This window comes from Megalobrama amblycephala, linkage group LG14, assembly GCF_018812025.1.
Source record: "Megalobrama amblycephala isolate DHTTF-2021 linkage group LG14, ASM1881202v1, whole genome shotgun sequence".
Classification (NCBI taxonomy): Eukaryota; Metazoa; Chordata; class Actinopteri; order Cypriniformes; family Xenocyprididae; genus Megalobrama; species Megalobrama amblycephala.
In genome coordinates, this window is record NC_063057.1 from 7,419,836 (window position 1) to 7,444,565 (window position 24,730).

The following is a 24,730-nucleotide window of genomic DNA, read 5'->3' on the forward strand; positions in this document are numbered from 1 at the left end:
ATTTTTAAACAATTTATAAACTATATGAACAATTAAGAAATAGAATATCTTAAATAAAGAAAATTGACCTTATTTTTAGGACTTTATTAATAAACATTGGGATTGTGACATTTTCATAAATTCTCATTACTGTAATAAAGTAATTTTAATTTAAAAATATTTTATATATAAAATCATTTATAATAATATGAAGTATTTAATAAAACAACAATAAAACAATTTAAATATCAATGTTTTTACATTATGTAATGAGAATTTGCAATGCAAATTTATCAATTTTTTTTTACCATAATAAAGGGATACAAGGATACATTTACAAGCAAAATAAGGTAACATTTTACAATAAGGTTCCATTAGTTAATGCATTATTTAACTAACAATGAGCAATAACTACATTAACGTTAACAAAAATACAACTGTTCATTGTTCGTTCATGTCAGCTCAGGTCCATTAGATGCAACTTTTGATTTTAATAATGTATTAGTGAATGAAATTAAACATTAACCAAGATTAATATATGCTTTAGAAGAATTTTTAATTGCTAATTAATGTTAACTAATGGAACCTTATGGTAAAGTGTTACCGAACAATAGTAAAGAATCGGAACATATTCAATCTAATCGCAAATGCGAGTGACATGATCGCACTGTCCAGCCCTGTTAAATGTCATGAAAATATAACAAAATTATTTTCTTCTTTTGAAATAATAGTAACAACCTCTTGAATAACAGTAAAGAGAAGTACTATCATTGAGCGTGGACCAGAGCTCCTGCTCCTTGACCGTATCCAAATCCTTTGGGTCCGAAGTTCTTTGCATAGCATGCTAAAAAAAGAAACAAAGAAGAAATTAAGCATGAATGTAGTTAAGCAGATGTTATGTCTTTACAGTTTCAGTAACTCGGTATGTATTTTTAATAATGTTTAAATGGTGTAATATTAATGATTTTGACTTATGCATTTCGTTTTGAGTGCCGATGTGGTGAGAAATCAAGTCCCCCCCCCAGGGTTGCCAGGTTTTTACAACAAAACCAGCCCAATTGTTACTCAAAACTAGCCCAATCGTGTTTCGGGGGGTAAAAATCTGCGTTTTTGGCAGGGTTCCCCTTGTAAAATTTGCATTCCGGGGGCTAAATATCATGTTATTTGGGGTCGCTTCAACCCGCGGACATGAAAAACAACCAGTCTTAAAGTAGGGAAAACTGCAGATTTGGCAACACTGGTCCATGAATGATCCCATTGGTTCAACAGACATTTAATGGGTAGTATTTCTGATTATAATTACTGCAAAATTACATTATGATTTATAAAGTTTAAAATGCATTATAATGACCATTAATGTCTTTTTAAATTACATGGTTCATATACTAGTATATAACAATCTATTCAAGCATTTATCGTTCTCACTGTTTTTTTTTAGTTAGCTTATATACTAGCATAGCATACATCTACCTGATTATCCTGCTAGCTTAGCTTATACCATGTTATGTTTTTTGCTTCCAATATATGTTTCCAGTTTATTATGCAATAGGCATTCATTTTATATTTCAAGCGTGTTGTTGTCTCATAGTTGCATCACGTCTGGTGTGGACACGGTGTAAACTTGAACTCTTGATTGACTCCTGTCTTGTGTTTCAAGAGTTTCTTGGTCATCTAGTTATACAGGTTCTAGTTTTGATGTTGCTTTGTTATCATAACCGTCCTGACAGACAAACAAACAAACACTGGCCTCAAAACCCTGAGACACATTCAAGAGCTTGAAAAGTTGGTCATGATGATGATCCAGTTTGTTTTCAATATGTGTGACCTACTGCCCATTTAGACCAGGAGTGTCAAGCCCAATTAAAATTGCAATAGAATCGAGTGCTGACCTTTGCAGTAGATTTCTCCGTCTTTCTCCGTCTGTGTGGTCGACTCTAAACTCTTCCCACATTTGGCACAGCGAAAGCAGTTCTTATGCCACGGCTGGAAGAGAGACACGAGAAGAAAACCATGCCGTCATGAACCTCAGATAAAGAAAGGAGGAGTACAAGCAGCTGACATCATCATGCACTCATGACTTCCTGGTGATTAAACTGAGAAAGAAACTGGACCAAATGCTTCCCACAAAAGCTTTTTTGGCAGTAGATCTCTAGCATCTGCAAACCCTCATGAAGATGTAAAGAAAGTGTCGCTACACACTTGAAGTGAACTTCTGAACCCAGTGAATAACACAGGTGATGTCACTGTGACGCATATCATCTTGACACTATGGGAAATTATGATTCCCATTCGATTAGTTACGTAAAAACATCTAGATCAACAAATAAATCAAGAACACTCCTTTAAATATTTGAAATAATTTCCTCTTGAGCGTCAGTGGGATTGGGAATTGTTTTCTATTATTGCCGTTGACTTTTTTTTACATTAATGTGTATTGATACCAGTAAGATTGTAAAACTATTATTATTTTGCTTTAAAAAAAAAGCCCATTTAAAAGATTAAGCATTGCATTTTTGCAGCATTTTTTTATATATATTTATTGACAATTTGGCAACAACTAATAGTTAAATTAAAATTTTCTTCATTTTAAAAAAGTTTTTTAATACATTAAAAAAGAATGAATGTTAAAGTATTAAGAACAAATATTGAAACTAATTGCCATTTACATGTCTCAAAATATTTGAAATTATTTCCTTTTAATTTTTTTTTTTTAACAATTTAAGCATCAGTGGGATTGGGAACAGTATGCTATTATTTTTGTATCATCTTTATTACATTATAATGTGTATTGATACCAGTAAGAATGTAAAACAATTATTATTATTTTGCTTAAAAAAAAATAAAGCCCATTTAAAGGATTTTAATCAGTGCATATTTGCAGCAGTATTTATATTCATTTTTATTTCTTGTATATTTATTGACCATTAGCTGACACCTAATTGAATTAAAATTCTCTTAATTTTAAAAAAGTTTTTATTTTAATACATAAAAAATAAAATAATTTATTTCTAATAAATTTTGACAATAATATATAATACATATATTATAATAATATATTTATTAGTGTGTGTATATATAGTGTATATATTATATATATATATTATATAAATTAAAAATTAATTTAATTAAAATTTTTTTTTAATTTTTAATTTAATTTTTAATTAATAAAAAGGGGGTTAATGTAGTAATATCATAGTAAAAAAAAAAAAAAAAAAGGAGGAACATTCAAAATAAAAAAAAATAAAAAAATGTGCAAATGCGCCCATTAATGAGAAGTTGGTTTTAGTTAAAAAATATTAAGTTATGAGTTTTATAAGCTTATATTCCACTGGGAATGCAATGGGTGTATACAGTTTTTTAATGCATTACAAGGGTTAAGAATGTAAATGTGATTTTGATTTAAATGTGTTTGATGTGCAGGTCAGACTCCGCTCACCTTCCCAGCGCTCATCACCTTCTCCGCCGCATACACAGACTCTCCACAGCGTGCGCACTTCTCTGAGCCGCCGAACTTCTGTGCAAACTTGGACGGGTTTGGGTTGGTGGTGGGTCGGTGAGTTTGGGTTCTGGGCAGGAGACGGAGAGGTCAGATGCTGTTTTCTGGAGCTCAGCCTAACGAGCGGCCCTGAATGGGCCGCTTTGTGTTGGCTGGGTATGAACAGGGCGCCTGGGGTCTGTACAGGAGCTCTGCTTACATAATAGATTCTTTCATAACAATAATCACCTGACGGCAGGCTTGAGCACACTAGAGAGGGCGGATTTGCTACTAGAACAAATTGACTTCATAAAATACTCTACAACTCTTACACACAATTATACGAACCAAAACACATATGCATAAAGATAATACTTTACATACCATGGAATTCACATCATATTTGTTATCCATATCAATATCCAACAATGAAAAATGAAAACACTCACTCTTCAGGTTTGATGCCCAGCCTCTCGCCGCGGTCCATATTGAGCGTTCCTGCTCCCTGACCGTAGCCGTATCCCTTTGGTCCGTACTTTTTACCATAGCAGGACTTGCAATAGATTTCCTGGTCATGGATGGCCAGTGTGGTGCTGTCTAACCCTTTTCTACAGACCACTGCAGGAGGAAAAACACTGATTTTAATGTTTTCTCAAGAAAATAAGAAGTGCTTTCCCATGCAAAACTCAATGCTACAACGCTGATATACAGTTTCCAAGGTATTTTGAGCAGTTTGTTTTTATCATCCACCAAGCAAAAAAAAAAAAAAGCTTACAAAAAGGAATAACACATCTCTCTCCAGGTTAGAGACTTAAAAAAACATTAGCTCAAAGTATGAGCAGTAATAACAGTTGTGCCACCACTAATAATCTATTATTTTGACTCCAGGATTAGAGGCTAGAATGCAAGTAATATGTTTATCATGTGATTTTGACTGTTTCATCAGCAGACTTTGGCTTAGTGTGGGATATTGTCCCGAAGAGAGATAAACATGATTCCACAGTAGGGAGGTTAACGCCCTTTACTATTCATTCAGCTGAACAAAACACCATGGACTATTTCTCATTAAACATCATGTTAAACCTCACATTTGACCACCAAGATCCTAGAAACATCCAAAGTGATAGAGGAAATGTGGTGAAAACGCAGAGAGAGAGAGAGAGAGAGAGAGAGAACTCATTAACTCATCATCGCCTTGTTCTAAACAGAATGGCTTTTGTGGCGGCCTACCGCAAGTAAACACCACTCATGTGGGCTGGATTGTTTGGTAGCAGAGCACTAATGTGAAGCATGTGCATTCAAGCATAGTGAGATCTCACAACAACATCTGAGATGGTTCACTGCAGGACAAATTAAGTCATAATTTTAATTGTTGTAATGAGGGGAAAAAATATGGTCAGTTCATATGTAACCTCAAAAAATAAATAATATTTTGCTCATAGAAAATTAATCCCATTTAAAGGATTTTAAACATTGCATTTTTTTGCAGCAGTATTTATATAATCATTTATATATTAAAGGTGCCCTAGAACCAGTTTTTTTACAAGATGTAATATAAGTCTAAGGTGTCCCCTGAATGTGTCTGTGAAGTTTCAGCTCAAAATACCCCATACATTTTTTTTAATTAATTTTTTTAACTGCCTATTTTGGGGCATCATTAACTATGCGCCAATTCAGGCTGCGGCCCCTTTAAATCTCTCGCTCCCTGTCCTCCTGAGCTCTCGACTATAAGTGCAGTTATACAGTGCATAAACAAAGTTCACAGCTAATATAACCCTCAAATGGATCTTTACAAAATGTTCGTCATGCATACTGCATGCATGCGTCGGATCATGTGAGTAAAGTATTTACTTGGATGTTTACATTTGATTCTGAATGAGTTTGATAGTGCTCCGTGGCTAAAGCTAACATTACACACTGTTGGAGAGATTTATAAAGAATGAAGATTACACAGACTGCAAGTGTTTAAAAATGAAAATAGCGACGGCTCTTGTCTCCGTGAATACAGTAAGAAACGATGGTAACTTTAACCACATTTAACAGTACATTAGCAACATGCTAACGAAACATTTAGAAAGACAATTTACAAATATCACTAAAAATATCATGTAATCATGGATCATGTCAGTTATTATTGCTCCATCTGCCATTTTTCGCTATTGTCTTTGCTTGCTTACCTAGTCTGATGATTCAGCTGTGCACAGATCCAGACGTTAATACTGGCTGCCCTTGTCTAATGCCTTGAACATGAGCTGGCATATGCAAATATTGAGATCTGGGGAATTTGGAGGTCAAGTCAACACCTCAAACTCATTGTTGTGCTCCTCAAACCATTCCTGAACCATTTTTGCTTTGTGGCAGGAGCATTATCCTGCTGAAAGAGGCCACAGAGGCCCCATACGCAACAAACTGTGATGCACTGTGTATTCTGACACCTTTCTATCAGAACCAGCATTAACTTCTTGAGCAATTTGAGCTACACGTTCACTCAATGAGCCTTGGCCGCCCATGACCCTGTCATCGGTTCACCACTGTTCCTTCCTTGGACCACTTTTGATAGATACTGACCACTGCAGACCGGGAACACCCCACAAGAGCTGCAGTTTTGGTGATGCTCTGACCCATTTGGCCCTTGTCAAACTCACTCATTTTTCCTGCTTCTAACACATCAACTTTGAGGACAAAATGTTCACTTGCTGACTAATATATCACACCCACTAACAGGAGCCGTGATGAAGAGATAATCAGTGTTATTCACTTCACCTGTCAGCACTCATAATGTTATGCCTGATCGGTGTAGGCTGTTTTTGTTATGCAAAACATAATTTCTTTATTTTTTTCCTAGGATGAAATGTAACCTGGACACATTATGGTGAGTTTTACCTATATTTTACTTACTACAGAGGAAGCAGCACTTGTGAAAACTCCTTCCATCACACTGGACCTCTTCAGCATGGTACACCGTCCCGTGGCAGGCGCCGCATTTGTTTCCTCCACCCCAGTTTGGCATGATAAATAAACTGTGAAGAGAGAAAAATGCATCCAACTCTTGAGTAGTGCAACTTTAAAAGACATGATGAAACACATCCGTCAACCTCGGGAAACTGCCCAGGTGAACGTGAATTAGTGTTAGTGAGTGTGTATCACTACTTATGACCTCATACCAGGGCACTAAATTTGCCATAAATTCCTCCATAAAAACCAATTGCATGTGTCTGGACTAATAAAGACAAGCTACAGACTGTAAACACCCTGTAGACGTCGAAACACACCGAGACCACCAGGAGCTACAGGACAATGGAGAGTCAAACACAAAACCAAAACAATGTTCTATATTTTGCAGTAACAATGTCTGGAAGTATGAAGAAAGGCATTTATAAAAATAAAACAGCAGCAGTCAGACATTTCAAAGGATCATTGTTCAGTCAAATAAATGATATCAGTCCTCTCCAACAATATTCAAATAAAAAACGCTGAGCGCTCATAAAATGCATTCGTCACTTCAGCTCTCCAGGAAAACATGAGCAGTTCTCAGTAAAATGACATCACAACTAATGTGTTATAAATGTGTTTCTCATGGCTTGACTCAAATGAAGCATTAAAGTAGTGATTACACATGTCCAGACATGAGAGGACAGAAGACAATCAGATGCTTGAAAGCCTCAGGAGTTTCAAAACAACATTGTCCAAATAACCATGTCTAGATCTGCACTTGTGTGAGTCTGAGGACATTACAGAAAGCATCATAACATCAATGAATTTGAACCCTACAATAATGGTAAATGAGAATGATAGGTAGTTATATAACAGTAAAAAGAATAGTTTAAGAAAATTAATTTCACCAATCATGCAAATTGCATCTTTATCAATGAGCAAAGTTTGCATATTTATGCACATTTTATCCACGCAAATATTAAACAGTTATTGAATACGTTATTATTAATAGGTAAGTGCTAAAAGATAGATAATAAATGAAAATATTAAACATGAATAAATAATAAACACGCAAAAAATATAAATAGGAGTGCTTCTTTTGTCAAATATTGTCAGTTTTAAGTATAACGAAGAAAGCTAATGTGAATTTTAAATACATGCTGAACTAAAATCGTATCCAAAAACACTTTAATGTTTAGTGGCGTTTCCTGACTTTTAATCAAACCTTTGGAAATTTAATTAAATCATCAGAAGAATAAACACGGTTCAATATTATTGGTCCTAATTAAAAACAGTTTCTCACAGAGACACTTTAGCCTATATATGATGCTGTTTAAAAACGGTCCTACCTGAGCTTCACGTGTGTTTCCCAGCGGATTCCCAAACTGCTCCAGTGTGTGTGAACGAACTTCAGCAAACAGGCTGGAATGTCATCACGAAATCACCGTGGAGGGGGAGGAGTGGTTTAAATAACACACACACACACACACACACACTGATGACGCGCGCTTTACGCTGTCGTGTAAAACTAATGTTTGAACACTTCATCTTTTGTAAATATTTACTTTCTTTTTCGAAATTAAAATATTCCGTCCTGTATTTATACACTATAAAACTGTCTTTGTTCAGCAGAGACATAAAGACTGAGTTTATATTAAAGGATTAGTTCACTTTCAAATTAAAATTTCCTGATAATTTACTCACCCCCATGTCATCCAAGATGTTCATGTCTTTCTTTCTTCAGTCAAAAAGAAATTAAAGGGTTAGTTCACCCAAAAATGAAAATTCAATGGAAAGGGTTCCGGAAGAGAATTCAATGCTGAATAAAGTCGTAGTTTTTGTTATTTTTGGACCAAAATGTATTTTCGATGCTTCAAAAAATTCTAACTAACCCACTGATGTCACATGGACTACTTTGATGATGTTTTTATTACCTTTCTGGACATTGACAGTCTACCATACATACATTTTCAATAGAGGAACAGAAAGCTCCCGGACTAAATCTAAAATATCTTCAACTGTGTTCCGAAGATGAACGGAGGTCATGAGGGTGACTCATTAATGACATAATTTTCATTTTTGGGTGAACTAACCCTTTAAGATTTTTGATGAAAACATTCCAGGATTTTTCTCCTTATAGTGGATTTCAATGGCCTCCAAACAGTTGAAGGTCAAAATGACAGTTTTAGTGCAGCTTCAAAGAGCTTTAAACGATACCAGACGAGGAATAAGGGTCTTATCTAGCGAAACCATTGCTCATTTTCAATTTTTTTTTTTTTTTATTTTATACATTTTAACCATAAATGCTCATCTTGAACTAGCTCTCTTCTTCTTCTTCTTTATTAGAATTCCGGCAGTGTAGATGCTGCTAAGTGTATTACTGCCCTCCACAGGTCAAAGTTTGTACTAAATGTTATATACTTGCACTAGCATATTGTATATGACAATTTAGTTCAAACTTAAAAAATAATAAATCAAAATTAAAATAAAATTTTAATTTTAATAAATCATAAATTCAGATATTTATTCTTTGTAATGTCTGAAAGGTATTGATATTAATAGTTAATTATTTAAACATGATTGTATGTTTTTTTTTTTTATAGTGTGATTTTTGGGGAATTGTAATCCAGTTAGGGTCAATATGACCCGGTCCATACGGGCAGTCACCAGAAATCGAACAGTGCATGAGGGTTAAAAGGGCCAATTTGAAATGAATAATGTTGATGATTCACACAGACAGGCATCATTAATTATGGTTTAGAGAACATTCAAAAGTAAAGTTCCCATAATACTCCCAAAATGAGAACATTTTTTTTTTCAGTAACGTTCACATAACCAAGATAAAATGTTTTTAAAATATTTTTTAAAAAACAATGTTTTGAGAACTTTCATAATGTTTTCTCAATGAGAACTCAATGAGAACGTTAGAAAAATGTTCATAGAACATTTTCGTTACATGCTGTACTCATCTTTGAACCCAAAAATTACACTTTTAAAAACCTAAATGACACTAAATAACATAAAATATCCAGTCAAGTGTCATTTAATTGAAATGCTTTTCAAGCACAAAAAAGAAGCATTAGTTTCAAATAATAAAACAATAGATCTTGTGTTAAAAATGAGAACAAAAGTACTGCATAATTTGATATTTTGGAGTTTTATGTGAAATAAGACACGCAGCACAATAGGCTGTCGATTCTTCCAGTTTCTTCATCCAGGCCTTCAGCTGGAATGCACATAACACCAAATATCCTTTAGAAGGAATTTATAGTGAACGGCACAATATTGGAAAGAAAGAGGGAATGAAAAACAGATGTAGCACTCTGTCCTTCCTCCTTTTATGGTAAAACTGGACTCTGGCTGAGGGATGACACGTGTGTGAGAAATTACACATAAGATTTGCTTATTTATGTTTCCATCATGTGTCTGTTTCTGACGTGAGTCCTTCAACGCTGCGTGAGGAGCTTCTGGAGGAATGAAGTGTTGTTGATAGCTCATTCAGACAGACTGTCATGTGACATACATACACTCTCAAAAAATAAACATTCCAAATAAGGGTTTCTGCAGTGATGTCATAGAAGAACCAATTTGGTTCTCCAAAAGAATCTTTCAGTGAACAGTTCTTAAAAGAAACATTTTTTTTTAGTGTGAAGAACATTATAAAGAACCTTTCATAAAATGATTCTATGGATGTTCAAAGTTCTTAATGGAGCTATTGAAGCCAATAAAGAACCTTTAAGGCTATTTGAAAGAGTTTATTCACACTTTTCAATATCTCAATCTTATTTATTCACAAAGTTTGATTGATTTTGTGTCATTTTTGGTTTTAGACATTATTTCTGAGAACTCGACTGTGTTGCTGAGGTTTACAGGCCTGTAAATGGTGAAATGCGAGTTATTGCTGTTTATACAGGATTTATTGTGATATAAAATGGGTTTCCAGGTGTATTGGTGTGTAAACAGCATTAATGAGCATTGACATGTTGCCAAGCAGTGTCCTGTGTTGGTGTAGATTAGATAATTAAAAACCTTTAATACAGACCACATGCATGCTCACTATTATTAATGCTCACACTTACTGATTTCAATAAAGGGTATAAAACTTAAAGCATTTATTCACCCTCACGTTGTTCCAAACCTGTATGAATTTCTTTCTCCTGCTGAACACAAAAGAAGATATTTTGAAGAATGTCGGTAACCAAACAGTTGATGGACCCCTTGATTTCTCATGACACCGACATGCATCTCACGGTGATCGGTTCTGTGCAGATTTTGCTCCTCTTAAATGAACCCATTGTCTATGAAGGGTCATGTTCATCTGCACATTCAAGCAGAGCCAAAGCAAACCAAAATAATATTCTTCTGCAAATGCATGCAGTTTTGGGCCTAAAGTTACATAGTGTACCTTTACATTTAGGACATTTTGGGTCTAATTTAACCTTTTTAAAGACAATTATTAGCAATTCAGTGAGCTGCTATGATTGCATCCAAATACAGATGCATTAATAAACATTGTGATTGTGTTTTAATATCATAATCTCAGAGAGCAAATTATCAGGAAAGATTTTGGCCTTTGTATTCGAGATGCTTAATGGGAAATCAATGTTGCACATCAGTCTTTATATATGCTGCCATCTTGTGGTCACACAAAATTAAGTCCACCTGTGCTGTACACTTTCCTATTAGAAATCAACTTAATTATAATGCAAGCGATTTAACAAACATTGCATTTTGCATATATTTATTTTGTGTTACATGTAGGACACCTGTGTCCATACATAAAATGATACATCTGACAAACACAAAAGCACCATACAATTCATCAGTGCAGCTTTAAACATCCAACAGACATTTAAACACTGACAGACAGAAATGAACATACAAAAATAATCAACGCTATAAGTTACAGTAGAATAACTGCAAATACCGTACAGCTTTACGAATTACACCAAATGTAACTCCTGTACGGTTCCAAAAATAATTTATTACTAGTCTAAGAACAATTAACACATAAACATACTTTGTTTTAAACAGTACAGTACTGTGATAATTCCACTGTTCCAGTGATTGCAGATCATATTCACTGGTTATTCAAGTATGTCTTTGTTTCCTATTCATTTCAGACATTAGCACCTCAATCTTAAAATTACAACCACTATTTTGTTGTTTATCCCCAAATGCGCTTTTCTATTCATTCATTCTTAGTGGCGAAGGCATCATGTAACAAACACATTTCTAAGGCATGTCGGCTTCACCGATATGGCACTTTTACAAACTCTCTTACCTGGGAATTAGTGAAATACTAAACGCAAATGAACATAGTATGGCGCAAATCTGTGGTTTACTCTCAGAGGCCGATCCAGACTTAATTAATTTTCACATTTTTAAATACGTAGTGCTAGAGCTGGATTGATGATTTTAGCCTCTGGAAATACTATAATAAATAATAATGGTAAACAAAATCAGGCAATACACTGGTAGGATATTAAAAAACTCCAAAATACTATCCGAAATGGTGAGGGGGAAAACAAATTGAGCCACAAAAGGGCGTGTAACAAATTATCTCCAATATCACACTATAGACCCTGAGTGGAACTTTAGGATCTGTAGTTATCCTCTTATTCTGATGTTAGTAAACAAGAAATGTTCATATATGAGAAATAATTCAAGTAAAATTTTGCTGTGTAATGCTGTTTCTGTCTTTGGCACTGTAGCAACACAGAAGCCTGAAAACCAATGACACAAACGCAGCGGCTAATTTAATTGGCTGCGGTGTGTCCGATGTCCAGCCTCCTCTGGGCGGAGCCTCTTTTGCGTGCCGCCGTTTGGGTGGTGAGAGACCCAAAAGCTCCAGGTGTCTCAAAGAAAGATTTGGACCCCAGCGCTGCTTCCTTTGGTGTCACAGGAGTCTGAAATAGCAGAAAAAAATTATATTTAAAATATAAATTTTAAAGGTGCCCTAGAACATTTTTTTAAAAGATGTAATATAAGTCTAAGGTGTCCCCTGAATGTGTTTGTGAAGTTTCAGCTCAAAATACCCCATAGATTTTTTTTTAATTCATTTTTTTAACTGCCTATTTTGGGGCATCATTATAAATGAGCCGATTCAGGGCTGCTGGCCCTTTAATTCTCGTGCTCCACGCCCACGGAGCTCGCGCTTGCCTTGAACAGTGCATAAACAAAGTTTACACAGCTAATATAACCCTCAAATGGATCTTTACAAAGTGTTCGTCATGCATGCGTCGGATTATGTGAGTATTGTATACTATTGTTTACATTGATTCTGAATGAATTTGAGGCTGTGCTCCGTGGCTAACGGGCTAATGCTACACTGTTGGAGAGATTTATAAAGAATGAAGTTGTGTTTATGCATTATACAGACTGCAAGTGTTTAATAATGAAAATAGCGACGGCTCTTGTCTCCGTGAATACAGTAAGAAACGATGGTAACTTTAACCACATTTAACAGTACATTAGCAACATGCTAACGAAACATTTAGAAAGACAGTTTACAAATATCACTAAAAATATCATGATAATTACCTGGTTTTCGGCAAACATTCAGGCTTTCCTAAACATTTTCGGCTGAAACGGAATATTAATTTTTGGCGCATCACTACAAACAGTACACAGTACACTGACCTGTGTTTGTGCGGGCTGAGGGCTCTCTTGTACTCGTGGTCCCTGTGGTGAGAATGTGGCCACTGGTATTCTGTGCCCATGATGCTCAGGGCTGCTCAGTGTTTCAGCCACATTAAATGCCCCTCCTGCCATCACAAACGAGGCTGGTGACAACATGGTGGGCATGCTGAAACTCAAACCGCTGCTGGCAGCCCCCTCAGCGCTGGAGGTGGGCATCGTACCCGCTATGAGCGGCGAAGGCACCAAAAAATACGGCATAGCTACAGCTGGCACACCACCTTGTGTATGTCCCGCTGGCATGAGGAAGTTCAAACCGTTCAGACCTACAGAAAACAGTAAAATAAAACGTTAGAATGAGCGTGCAAACTGAAAGTTTGATATCAACTGGTGGTCGTAGACACTCAGGTTTTCATGTACCTGCTGTGTTCGGAACATAGAGGTAATGAGAGGACAGGAGGGCGTCTTTGGGACTGGATGTTCTGGCGTCTTCCTCATTCACGGGCCCAATCGAGGCCTCGTCCCATGGAGAACCTTCTCGAGAGCAGATCGGAGACCTTCTGGCACTGGAGCTCAAACTCTCAGTCTCACCCTATGAGACATTCACATGTGTTAGAGATCAAATTATAGCTTTCATAATCATAATAGTGCCGTTTAAGAAAAAAGCCACTCAAGGCTGTGCATTATAGTGATTTCACCATGGTAAAACCTGTTCCTGTGTGTGTGTGTGTGTGTGTGTGTGTGTGTGTGTGTGTGTGTATATATATATATATATATCACATGAAATGAGCTGACATTGATCTCATTTTATTGCAAACAGCCTAATTATTCAGATTTTACATAATTTATTATTTTATTGCATTACATTTTTCATTATTATTTTCTTTAATTGTTTTTTTTGTTATTTATTTTTGTTCAGCTGTTTTTAAACCTGAGCAACATTTTGTGCATAAAAGTTGCAACACAAAAGTTATTACCAAATTCAAGTATTTTAGATAAAATGACACACAGAACATTTTAATAATTTTTTAAATATATATATTTTTAATATTAAACTGTTCTGTATTATTTTGTCAAATACTTCAATTTATTAAAAATATATTATTTGTATAAAAGCTTTAATTACATTTTTTTTTTAACTTTAGTTTTTTGTCTTTTTAAATGTGTTTTTTTTTTTTTTTTCCATTTTTGTTATTCTGTTTTTATATTCTCAGCTGCATTTGGTGTATGACAGGTGCTATACAAATAAAATGTTATTATTAAATTAAAATATTTTAAATAAAATAACTCAGAACATTTTACTATGCTAAAACAGAACATTTTAATCCGTTAAAATATGTATATGCATATTGATGTGGATGAATACATGTATGTAAGATTTAATCAGGCTCACTGTTTCACTTTCTGTGGACGTAGAGCGTTTGCCTCGTTTAGCTGCCTGATCATCTTCCTCTTCCTCCTGTCTCTCTCTCTTTGGATTTCCCTCCCTGTGGCCTGAGACGGGTGACCTCTGGTTGATGCCCTCGGGTATGTGTCCGCTGTACACCATGAGCACGGGTGTTTGTGACAGACCGGACAGGTACGCTAACGAATGAGGAGCGAACTGGGCTGAAACGGGCAGTGACGCATACGGTACGTCAGCATGAAGAGGCACTGCCAGTCCGGTAGAAGACACTACAGGGCTTCCACTGCAAATATCCAGAACACAGTAGTTAGTGATCAGTGCTGTTATTGTTAACTAAAACTTAAAAAGTAAAGTGGACTCACCTGTCTCCAAACTGCAGTTGACACACTGCACTGTTGTTCACACTCTTCCTGGAGTAATCCACCGGCTCGTCTGACAACACAACCATGAAAAACATCGCATTAAACTTCAGTTACTTCACCATCATTATTGAATCTTCTCTGCATTTCTCTAGCTCGTTTCCTAATCTAGTTATCTAATAAACCTGGCGGTAATATCTTACGAATATTGTTGGCTCTTGCTTTTGTTCCTCTATTCTAAGTCGCTTTGTATAAAAGTGTCTGCTAAATGAATAAATGTAAAATGCTATTCAGTTCTCACCTGTGGAATGTCTGTGAGGTGTGCTGGGGGCGGAGCTTATCAGTCTTTGATTGACAGGAGGGGCTGGAATGACCTGAAAGGAGGCGTGACGGGTCATCTTCTCCCGTCGTTCCCCGGTGCCTGTGACGGAGGTACTGATCTGAGCTTCTGAGAGCCTCAAATCATCTGAATCTTAAATAAATAAAAAGACATGCAACAGATAATCACAATAATCATACTGAAGAGGCTTATTTTTCAAGTTTATAAACAGGACTTACCGCTGCTGCTGTGGAAATTGGCAGGTCCGATCCATTTGAAGACGGGTTTACGGCTCTTTTCTTCTCTCACGTGAAGTTTCTTGATCAGATTCAGGCTGGTCAGGACATTCGCGATATCATACAAGCGTCGTACCTTAGCTAAACAAACGAAAGAGATTGTGAGCTACACTTAATCAATAAAAATACAAAATATGCTCTTCCGTATAGTTCAAAATGACTGACGTCTTACTTTTATACTTGCTGTGGTTGGACTCATCCTGACCCTCCTCAATCAAAATCTTAGCAGCCGTATCGAGTGTAACGGTCTGTGTTTTGGACACCAGGAACAGCATGACAAACTTCTGGCTCATGATGCGAAGCGATTTATCCTTCCGTCTGCTGGAAGCCGCTATATGAAAGAGATGAACCACGATTACAACACTGGAAAACATGTGAAAATTGTCATTTCGCTCTTTAAAATAAAGCTCTTCAGAGAACCACACAGCAACTTAAGACACAGTGAAATGGTTCTTGATAACAAGAGGAATTTGAATGCGAAATGATGCTTCTTTTCTGGCGCTGAAACAAAGACGGTGCAAGACGTGAATAAAGGATGAATGAATAAATTTGATGTGACTGGCAGGAGAAAATCAGATAGTGGGTATGAGGAATGGCATCATTGGTTGGTGAATTGGCTGGTCGAGTGACTCCTGCCCTCATGACGGGACAGTAATAAGCTTTTGTTAGGAAGGAAAGCCGTTGCTTAGCGACAGCGGCCACACGGGAAAAGAAGCCAGCAAACACAATAACCACATTAGAGGTTCCAGACGAGGACAGCAGGACGTGAAACGGCTTTATTTCTTTATCAAGTCATCAAACTCAAAGATATCCATTTAGAAGCTCAAATGCACTCAATGTGAAATTAAACACTTGGCCATTGAGCAAACAAATAAATATATACTGACTTGAGCCATTTGAACAATTATATTTAGTGTCATTATACATAATATATATATATTTTTTCGATTTGGTCATCATATCGTACTGGCAAATATTTGGGGCTTTTATTTCATCATCGACTGATAATGGAACCAGAAAATGTCGGAGCTTTTTCTAATGTACATTTTAAAAATGATGACAATTTAATTTGAAGCATGTAAAATTATATACTGGTGCTTTATTGTAGGGCTGTCAAATTAAAATTCAAATATACAACGAATTTAAAGGTGCCCTAGAACTTTTTTTTAAAAGATGTAATATAAGTCTAAGGTGTCCATTGAATGTGTTTGTGAAGTTTCAGCTCAAAATACCCCATAGATTTTTTTTTTAATTCATTTTTTTAACTGCCTATTTTGGGGCATAATTAGAAATGAGCCGATTCAGGGTGTGTGGCCCTTTAAATCTCGTGCTCCACGCCCCAAGAGCTCGTGCTTGCCTTAAACAGCATAAAAAAAAAGTTCACACAGCTAATATAACCCTCAAAATGGATCTTTACAAAGTGTTCATCATGCAGCATGTCTAATCGCGTAAGTACAGTGTTTATTTTGATGTTTACATTTGATTCTGAATGAGTTTGATAGTGCTCCGTGGCTAAAGCTAACATTACACACTGTTGGAGAGATTTATAAAGAATGAAGTTGTGTTTATGAATTATACAGACTCCAAGTGTTTAAAAAATGAAAATAGCGACGGCTCTTGTCTCCATGAATACAGTAAGAAACGATGATAACTTTAACCACATTTAACAGTACATTAGCAACATGCTAACGAAACATTTAGAAAGCCAATTTACAAATATCACTAAAAATATCATGTTATCATGAATCATGTAAGTTATTATTGCTCCATCTGCCATTTTTCGCTGTTGTTCTTGCTTGCTTACCTAGTCTGTCGATTTGGTTGTGCACATCCAGACGTTAATACTGGCTGCCCTTGTCTAATGCCTTTCATAATGTTGGGAACATGGGCTGGCATATGCAAATATTGGGGGCGTACACCCCGACTGTTACATAACAGTCGGTGTTATGTTGAGATTCGCCTGTTCTTCGGAGGTCTTTTAAACAAATGAGATTTATATAAGAAGGAGGAAACAATGGAGTTTGAGACTCACTGTATGTCATTTCCATGTACTGAACTCTTGTTATTTAACTATGCCGAGGTAAAATAAATTTTTGAATCTAGGGCACCTTTAAAATAAAAATCCACATTTGAATGCAAAAACGGTGCATTCAAATTTTAGGTGTGCATCAGGCAGCCTTATTGAGATGTGATGATGTCATTGTCAAGTTTTAATGTTTTTGTTAGCCTATCCAGGTAAACATGCGCTAGACAGACATCTTTGACCATTGCACTCGTGTCTCGCACAAGAGAGCCGAATATTTATGTCGAGACTTTTTTTTTTTCCATTCCATTGCATCTCATGTTTTTAAATGCAAAAAAAAAAAAAAAAAAAAAAAGTACTCATCATGTGTGATCAGCACTTCGGCTCTTTATATTAAACTATGAATTAATACATGATGCAATTATGTTCATAATTGTTTATGCAATTTACAAAATTATATTTGAGTGATAAACATTAGTTTATGCAATTTTTTTAAAGACAGTTACATACAGTCATGTTATTTCAATGCTTTGAATAAACAATTAAATGCAGTGCATTGATTTTCATTTGCGCATCATTGCGCCCTCAAGAGACAAGCCAAAAGCTTTTTTCCTCTAACTGAAATGATGCCTTTTAAATTTAAATATAATTTGAATATTAGTAATATTTAAGTATAAAATTTCAATGTAGTTTTTCAGCCATTTTGACAGCCCTACTTGTAAAAAGTATTTTTTAAACAACAGACAAACAATGTAGATTTAAAATGTCAGGAATAAAATAACTTAAATATTGTAAGTATTATGTTATTACAATATTTTGGGCACAAAATTGTTCATGGCATACTAATTTACTTTATTTATTTTTTAAATATTTGTATATCGTAATAATAATAATTTTTCATCCAGATAGCAAAATTCTGTTTTTACTCTTATTTCTATTGCTTATGTTCTATTTTTATTCTTCTTCTTTATGTAAAGCGCTTTGAATTACCATTGTGTATAAAATGTGCTATACAAATAAAATTGCCTTGCCTAATATATATTCTAATACCATTTCTGCTTAAGTTCTGAATTGAATGTAGTTTCTCCAAGCAAAGGTCAACAGTGATGTGATTTAATCAGGTGACCCCTACAAGAGCTCAGCAGACGGAAACATGTCTAAACCTGCAGTTTCATCTTCCCCTCTGAATAATTATCTTCCCTCCTCAGCCTGTCTGCGAGAGCGTGGCACATTTATAACAAAGAGTCCCTGCGCTGTGATGGGATTACCTGTGATCAACACAAAGACCTGGAAACCAGTGTTGTGATGCCCGAGACGCTGTTAACGGGTGGCTGATTAATGGAGCACAAGGGTGAGACACTAATAATGGTGTTAACAAGCCAACCGTCACTATTTGCTTTTAACAAATAGGGAGCAACATAAACCGTATAAGTGCAATATGGTGAATCATTCAAATGTCGGTATGCATCATGCATCAACTAGTCAGACGTTACCTTTTTTGTGTCTCATACTCTTGATAAATGCAAACCAAATACTTTTAGAGGAATATGTGTGTGTGTCATACCGTGTGTGTTTTGCATGTGGTGGGCGGCATACGGGCTGCTTCCGTCTCTCAGGTCCATCTGCAGATGGTAGCCCTGCTCTCGGCCCGCCCGATGGAGTTCCTGCAGGGTCTGCGGCAGCTGCGAGCGCCCGTGCCACACGTACAGGTTCTTCGCCATTCTGCTCACCAGCATCAGAGACTCCAGCACATTCACAATGTCGTAGATACGTCGCCTCTCAACGCCTGCGTCACAGAAACGGTTCAGTTCAGTTTATGGAAACACTTTACATTTAGATAACATGAACTAACAATGAACAATACTCAGGGTTTCTTTCAGTGATGATGAACAATGAACAATACTCTTTCAGACTCAAATGTACAAACCCATATTTAACATAAATGGTTCATACAGCATCACATTTGGTATATAGTACAGACATTAGTAAATATTCTTTTTTTCTCATTTTTTCCCCCATTGGTTTTCTCGAAGTGATAACATGCGCTTACATGAAGAGAACAAACCTAAAACAGTTTATAACCTGCATATATTCCCAGCAAGCAATTTTGCATTTAAAAGACGTCTAATAGCTGTCCAAACACAGCCCTGATGTTTAGGCTAAAATAAGGGCCGTCAGTGAAAATTTATTAGACCAAATGTAACCAAACACCTTGTAATCACTGTTGACTTTGCTTACATGATGGAATATCATATACCTTGCAAGTTATTTTGGGAAACATGACACGTAACTGAATTCAAGGTTCTTTTGGCTAGAAGTGTTACTCATAGCCGGACTAAATCGGGTTTATAGTTAACCTAGACGTTGAAATGATGGCTATTGTTTGCTCGGTTCATCTCTGACACATCGGTTTGATACTGTAATGGTGGTTTGATGATGAATGATCACCAAAAAGCAAAGTGCCGTCTGATTTAGATGATCGTTTGCTCCTTTATCTGTTGCTGGTTTGAGTGGCACATTCGATTAATGAAGTTCAAAAGAGACACACTTATGGTAAAAGACAAAGAGCTTTGTGTAATGAAAATGTGCGCCTTGAATTTATTCAAATGCGTTTGACAATCTCTAAACTTTTGCCACGAAAACACTCTGCTTGTAAGATACAATTTATTTTTAGAAATTCTTGATTTTATATGTTAGAAAACTGAATATTTTTCCATACTTTTCCAAACTGCGTAGGAACAGCATTTATTAATTTTAGTTAGTGTTAATTTTAACATTCACTACTAATATATTATTAAAATCAAAGATTGCATTTGTTAACATTAGTTAATGCACCGTAAACTAACATGAACTACATATTTACTAACATTAACAGAGATGAAAAATGTGTTAAAATATATTGCTCATTGTTAGTTCATGTTAGACAATGCATTAACTAAAAGTTAACAAATTAGACCTTATTTTATACAGAAATGATGTGGTTGATTACGTTTAGGAGTTATTTTTTCTTACCCAAGCATGAGGCCACCTCATCCAGAGAAATATTGATGCTCTCCGAATTTTCAGGGTAATCAGGGTACAAGGCCAGAAATTTCTGACACAAAAGCCCCAAACTCTTCTGTTTGCGACTGGGTCTCCTCTCAGGATCGTCTACAGCTTCATACTGAAATGAAGAGAGAATGACGTAGATAAAACTAAAACTCGCTTCTGCTAAATATCAAAATGTAAATGCACATATTATTACACGTATTCTCTGCGTACCTGACACGAGTCATCGAGTTCTTCCTCCTCCTCCTCCTCTACAGCTTTCTCTTCATTCTCAATGGGTCTGAAGAGGGTTTTCTTCATCTCTCGGTCGCGGATATCTGGGCTGGCGGCGCTGATCAGCATTTTCAGGTTGGCTGTTGGGGTCCAGGGGTCCGGATGGGCCCTCTCAGTGTGTTTAATAGGGGTTATATGAATGATATCAGGGCTGGAAACTCTCCTATGTCCGTTCACAGCTGAGTCACACTTCAGTGGGGTGGTTTTCCTTCTGTCCATGCAGATGTTCTCCTGAAATCAGGGTATTAGTTAAACATCTAATGAGATGCATTACGATACAAACACAAATAACACGTTAACATCATTCAGATCTTCTTACTTTATGGTCATTCATGCTGCCGGTATCATCCGAGCTTGTCTTATTCACTAGTGTCCTCACACTAAGCAAATCTTTTAAAGTTAAACACTTCATCTCCATCTAAAAAGGAAAATTAAATCAGTTATAACACACACATTACTATTAGTAAATAATAGTGAATAATTGATAACACTGGTAGAGTTTATATTTATTTATTACATGATCAACTATCTGTAAAGCATTAATTTGATGTTTCTTAACTTATTAATGAATGAAAGTATTGCCAAAAGTGATTTATCCAAATACTACTACTAAGTAGCATTACATTATCAGTATATTGGATATTATATCACATATTATACTACTAGTGCATTAAATAAGGAACATATGAGTGGATCTGATGGTGGTGGAAAGATTTTGGCGCAAAGATCAGTTGCCTGCTAACGAAACCAGATTCTCAGAAGAAATAAACTTTTTTATAAATAACCTATATTTATATTATTGCCACAATTATTGTTTTGCATTATATTGCAGAAGATCAGAATCATAAGCATATGCATGATGTAATATATCAATCCTAGCATAGAAATCATCTCTTTTTCTGTTTATTTGAAAATGTCTGTCAGTAAAAATCAGACTTGAGTTTAATTTAATTAATTTACATTATTTTTGCTATATATCATGCAAGTCTTATAGAAGATTTAACTATATTCTTACCTTAAACTTCCGTCCTTTGAGTAAAACAAATCCTAAAAGCGTGAATAAATCCTGCGCAAAGTTGATCCTTCTTTTTCCACCTTATAAGAACATAATTTTGTCTGTAAATCAGAAGATCTGAGCTTGTAATCTTCTTATTTGGTTCGCGCCGCTGGTCAGGCGACTATGAATCACCCGCTAAAGCTTGTTTTCTGGCGCTCTGAAGAACTTCACCCTCTCAGCCAATCACGACAGCGCTATGCCAATAAACAGGCGGTGATTGGCTGCACGAGGAGGAAATTCCTCAGGGCGACCATCGCAGCCAATCAGAGAGTCGTTCTGACCAAGCCTGTGGGGGTTTGTTGGCGGGGATGAAGGCGCGCTCTTCTCTCATCTGCTTCTACGGTTATAGCAAGCGCGCCTCAAGTTTTTAAGGCTCAGCTGTGACTCAGCAGGGACATAATTAATCATCACAGATCATTAATTGCCATTATATAAATGTCGAATGTCTCATGGCAGCTTTTAATGACAAGCTCAGGCATGAACAAAGGTGAGTGACACAGGTGGGGTTTTGGCGCGACTGAGGGCTTTCTCGCGGGAAGGAGTGTAATATGAGAGGATACCCCACACCCACTAACTACCCCCACAGAAGGGTGTTTTCAAAGCTATAGTTATAGGAATAGTTTTAATAATCTATCTAAGAAATGAATAAATCATGTATCTGGCCGTCTAAGCAACCAATGAACCGTTATAAACCGAATAAATTTAAAGTTGATAGGTCACCTGTCATATAAATCATACGTTCAAACAGACAAACTAAACTTCAAAACTAAGGTATGTGTAAATTTACATATACACAAGATTTTTAAATCAGTTACTGATTACAAATTACATGAAAAGTAATATAAACTCTTTTGGTAATGTAATCTGACTACTTTTGGATTACATTTAGATTACTTTTGTGCTTATTTGATGTCACATATATTGTAGAATAATCTTGTACTATTTTGAAATATATTCTATTCACCAACAAGAGCCTCAAAAGATTCTTTTTAAAGTGCAATGTATGGACAGTTAAAGTGTTAGTTCACCCCAAAATGAAAATAATGTCATTTATTACTCACCCTCATGTCGTTCCACACCTTTAAGATCTTCGTTAATCTTCGGAACACAAATTAAGATATTTTTGTTGAAATCCGATGGCTTGGTGAGGCCTGCATAGCCAGCAATGTCATTTCCTCTCTCAAGATCCATTAATGTACTAAAATCAGTTCATTTGAGTACAGTGGTTCAATATTAATATTATAAAGCGACGGGAATACTTTTGGTGCACCAAAAAAACAATATAACGACTTATATAGTGATGAGGAAGCTTCTGAGCGTTATGAATCTTTTGTGTCGAATCAGCGGTTCGGATCGCGTGTCAAACAGCCAAACTGCTGAAATCACATGACTTTGTGCTCCGAACCACTGATTCGTTAGGCTGATTCATAAGGCTCCAAAGCTTAATGAAGCAGTGTTTTGAAATCGGCCATCACTATATAAGTCTTTATTTTGTTTTTAATTATAATCTGGGTCAAAAACAATAAATATTTTATTCATTTATTTTTTTTTTTTTGGGTGGGGCCAGTGAAAATTTATTGAATTCATTGCATAAAAAAAAAACGTGAATCGAATCTGAAAATCAAATAGAGAATCAAAAATCGAAATCAAAAATGATTTTTGAATCGATACCCAGCCCTACTCTGCATTTTTGACTAGTTATGTACTCTATAACAATTTCTAATGCATCCAGTTTATAGAAGGTCTCAGATTAATATTTTTTTATGTATTTTAGTGGTTTTCAACCATTTTTTTAAAAATAAAAATCTATGTTCAAGGGATTGACACTGTTTTTGTGAGAGCTGAGGTACAAGTTACAGGGTAAGGCGCCATATAAACCATATAAGATGTAAATTATCTTAATTACCTCAAAACAAATAAGTCTTGAGTTTGTTTGGGTGCACGTTACATTACATCTTCAAATGTCATTTATATGTCCAGATTAGTTATTTATATGAGGCCACTAAACTCAGTTCATTTAATTTTTCAGTGAGCGGTTAGTCAAGTGGATGAATCACAATTGCATGATTATGCAAAATAGGAGAGAAAAAGAAGTTGAATTCATTTTTGAGCAGCACACACTTGCAAGCCCACAGACAGCACATATTAAACACCAGAGTCTGGGATTGTGCCATGTAGGTCAAATAAATGACTGTGAAAAGAGTATAAGCTGGAGACAGACATGAGGAGGATTGAATGCCTCTAAAGATGGGCTGAAGTGGCAAAGAAAAAGAGTTTGTGTTTCCACAGACAGGCAGAAGAGCTGAATATTATAGTTCACCCAAAAATGAAAAAACCCTCAAGCCATCCTAGGTGTAGATGACTTTCTTCTTTCAGCCAAACACAATCAGACGTCACATGTTGGGTCAGAGCTAACCCCTCTGCCTGAACTCGACTATCTTGTGAAGTTTTAAAATATGGATATTTTTCTTAGAAAAACACATCACTTTGCTTCAGAAGGCCTTTATTAACCCACTGGAGTCGTTTGGATTACTTTTATGATGGATGGATGCACTTTTTGGTGCTTCAAAAACTCTGGCCTCCCCATTCACTCCCCTTCTAAAGCTGGAAAGATCCAGGATATATATTTTTTTTTTATATAACTCCAATTGTGTTCGGCTGAAAGAAGAAAGTCATATAGATAGCTTGAGCGCGAGTAATTTATGGGATAATTTAAATTTTTTAGTGAAGCATTGATTTAAAAAGTGCCCCTGACTTCCATTGTTATTTAAAACTATATGATTGTGATAAATTCATGTCCTTTAAAGTAGCATTGTCATTTTCCTTTTACTGTTTGTAAGTCTGTATCTGAAAAATATGTGAAACGCTAACTATATAGAGATATAACTAAGTTATAAATCAAAATGAATGAATGAGGCATCTG

At 35.8% G+C, this 24,730-nt stretch overlaps 2 protein-coding genes across 2 annotated transcripts; both read right to left on the bottom strand.

Annotated features, from left to right (window-relative positions):
* Positions 1-617: 617 nt before the first annotated feature.
* On the bottom strand, positions 618-7,878 carry csrp2 (cysteine and glycine-rich protein 2). The gene is made up of 6 exons (XM_048154815.1): positions 7,738-7,878; positions 6,353-6,474; positions 3,904-4,072; positions 3,416-3,545; positions 1,869-1,962; positions 618-823 (listed from the first exon to the last, which is right to left on the bottom strand). Exons 2-6 carry the CDS (start codon positions 6,462-6,464, stop codon positions 747-749), a joined length of 582 nt encoding a protein of 193 aa, XP_048010772.1. The 5' UTR covers positions 6,465-6,474; positions 7,738-7,878; the 3' UTR covers positions 618-746.
* A 3,234-nt stretch (positions 7,879-11,112) lies between these two features.
* e2f7 (E2F transcription factor 7) lies at positions 11,113-22,042 on the bottom strand. The gene is made up of 13 exons (XM_048154736.1): positions 21,766-22,042; positions 21,070-21,168; positions 20,691-20,981; positions 20,442-20,592; positions 18,994-19,215; positions 15,579-15,737; positions 15,350-15,487; positions 15,093-15,263; positions 14,795-14,864; positions 14,421-14,715; positions 13,448-13,619; positions 13,031-13,353; positions 11,113-12,297 (listed from the first exon to the last, which is right to left on the bottom strand). Exons 2-13 carry the CDS (start codon positions 21,166-21,168, stop codon positions 12,148-12,150), a joined length of 2,241 nt encoding a protein of 746 aa, XP_048010693.1. The 5' UTR covers positions 21,766-22,042; the 3' UTR covers positions 11,113-12,147.
* Between the last annotated feature and the right edge of the window lie 2,688 nt (positions 22,043-24,730).

Coding starts and splice junctions, on each gene's coding strand:
- csrp2 (XM_048154815.1), bottom strand. CDS start 6,464: ATGCCAAACTGGGGTGGAGGAAACAAATGCGGCGCCTGCCACGGGACG. Junction 4,073..6,352: donor CAAGTGCTGCTTCCTCTGTA/GTAAGTAAAATA, acceptor TTCCTCCTGCAG/TGGTCTGTAGAAAAGGGTTA. Junction 1,963..3,415: donor AGGTGATGAGCGCTGGGAAG/GTGAGCGGAGTC, acceptor TCTCTCTTCCAG/CCGTGGCATAAGAACTGCTT.
- e2f7 (XM_048154736.1), bottom strand. CDS start 21,168: ATGGAGATGAAGTGTTTAACTTTAAAAGATTTGCTTAGTGTGAGGACA. Junction 14,716..14,794: donor CAACTGCAGTTTGGAGACAG/GTGAGTCCACTT, acceptor GGATATTTGCAG/TGGAAGCCCTGTAGTGTCTT. Junction 13,620..14,420: donor CGTCCACAGAAAGTGAAACA/GTGAGCCTGATT, acceptor AATGTCTCATAG/GGTGAGACTGAGAGTTTGAG.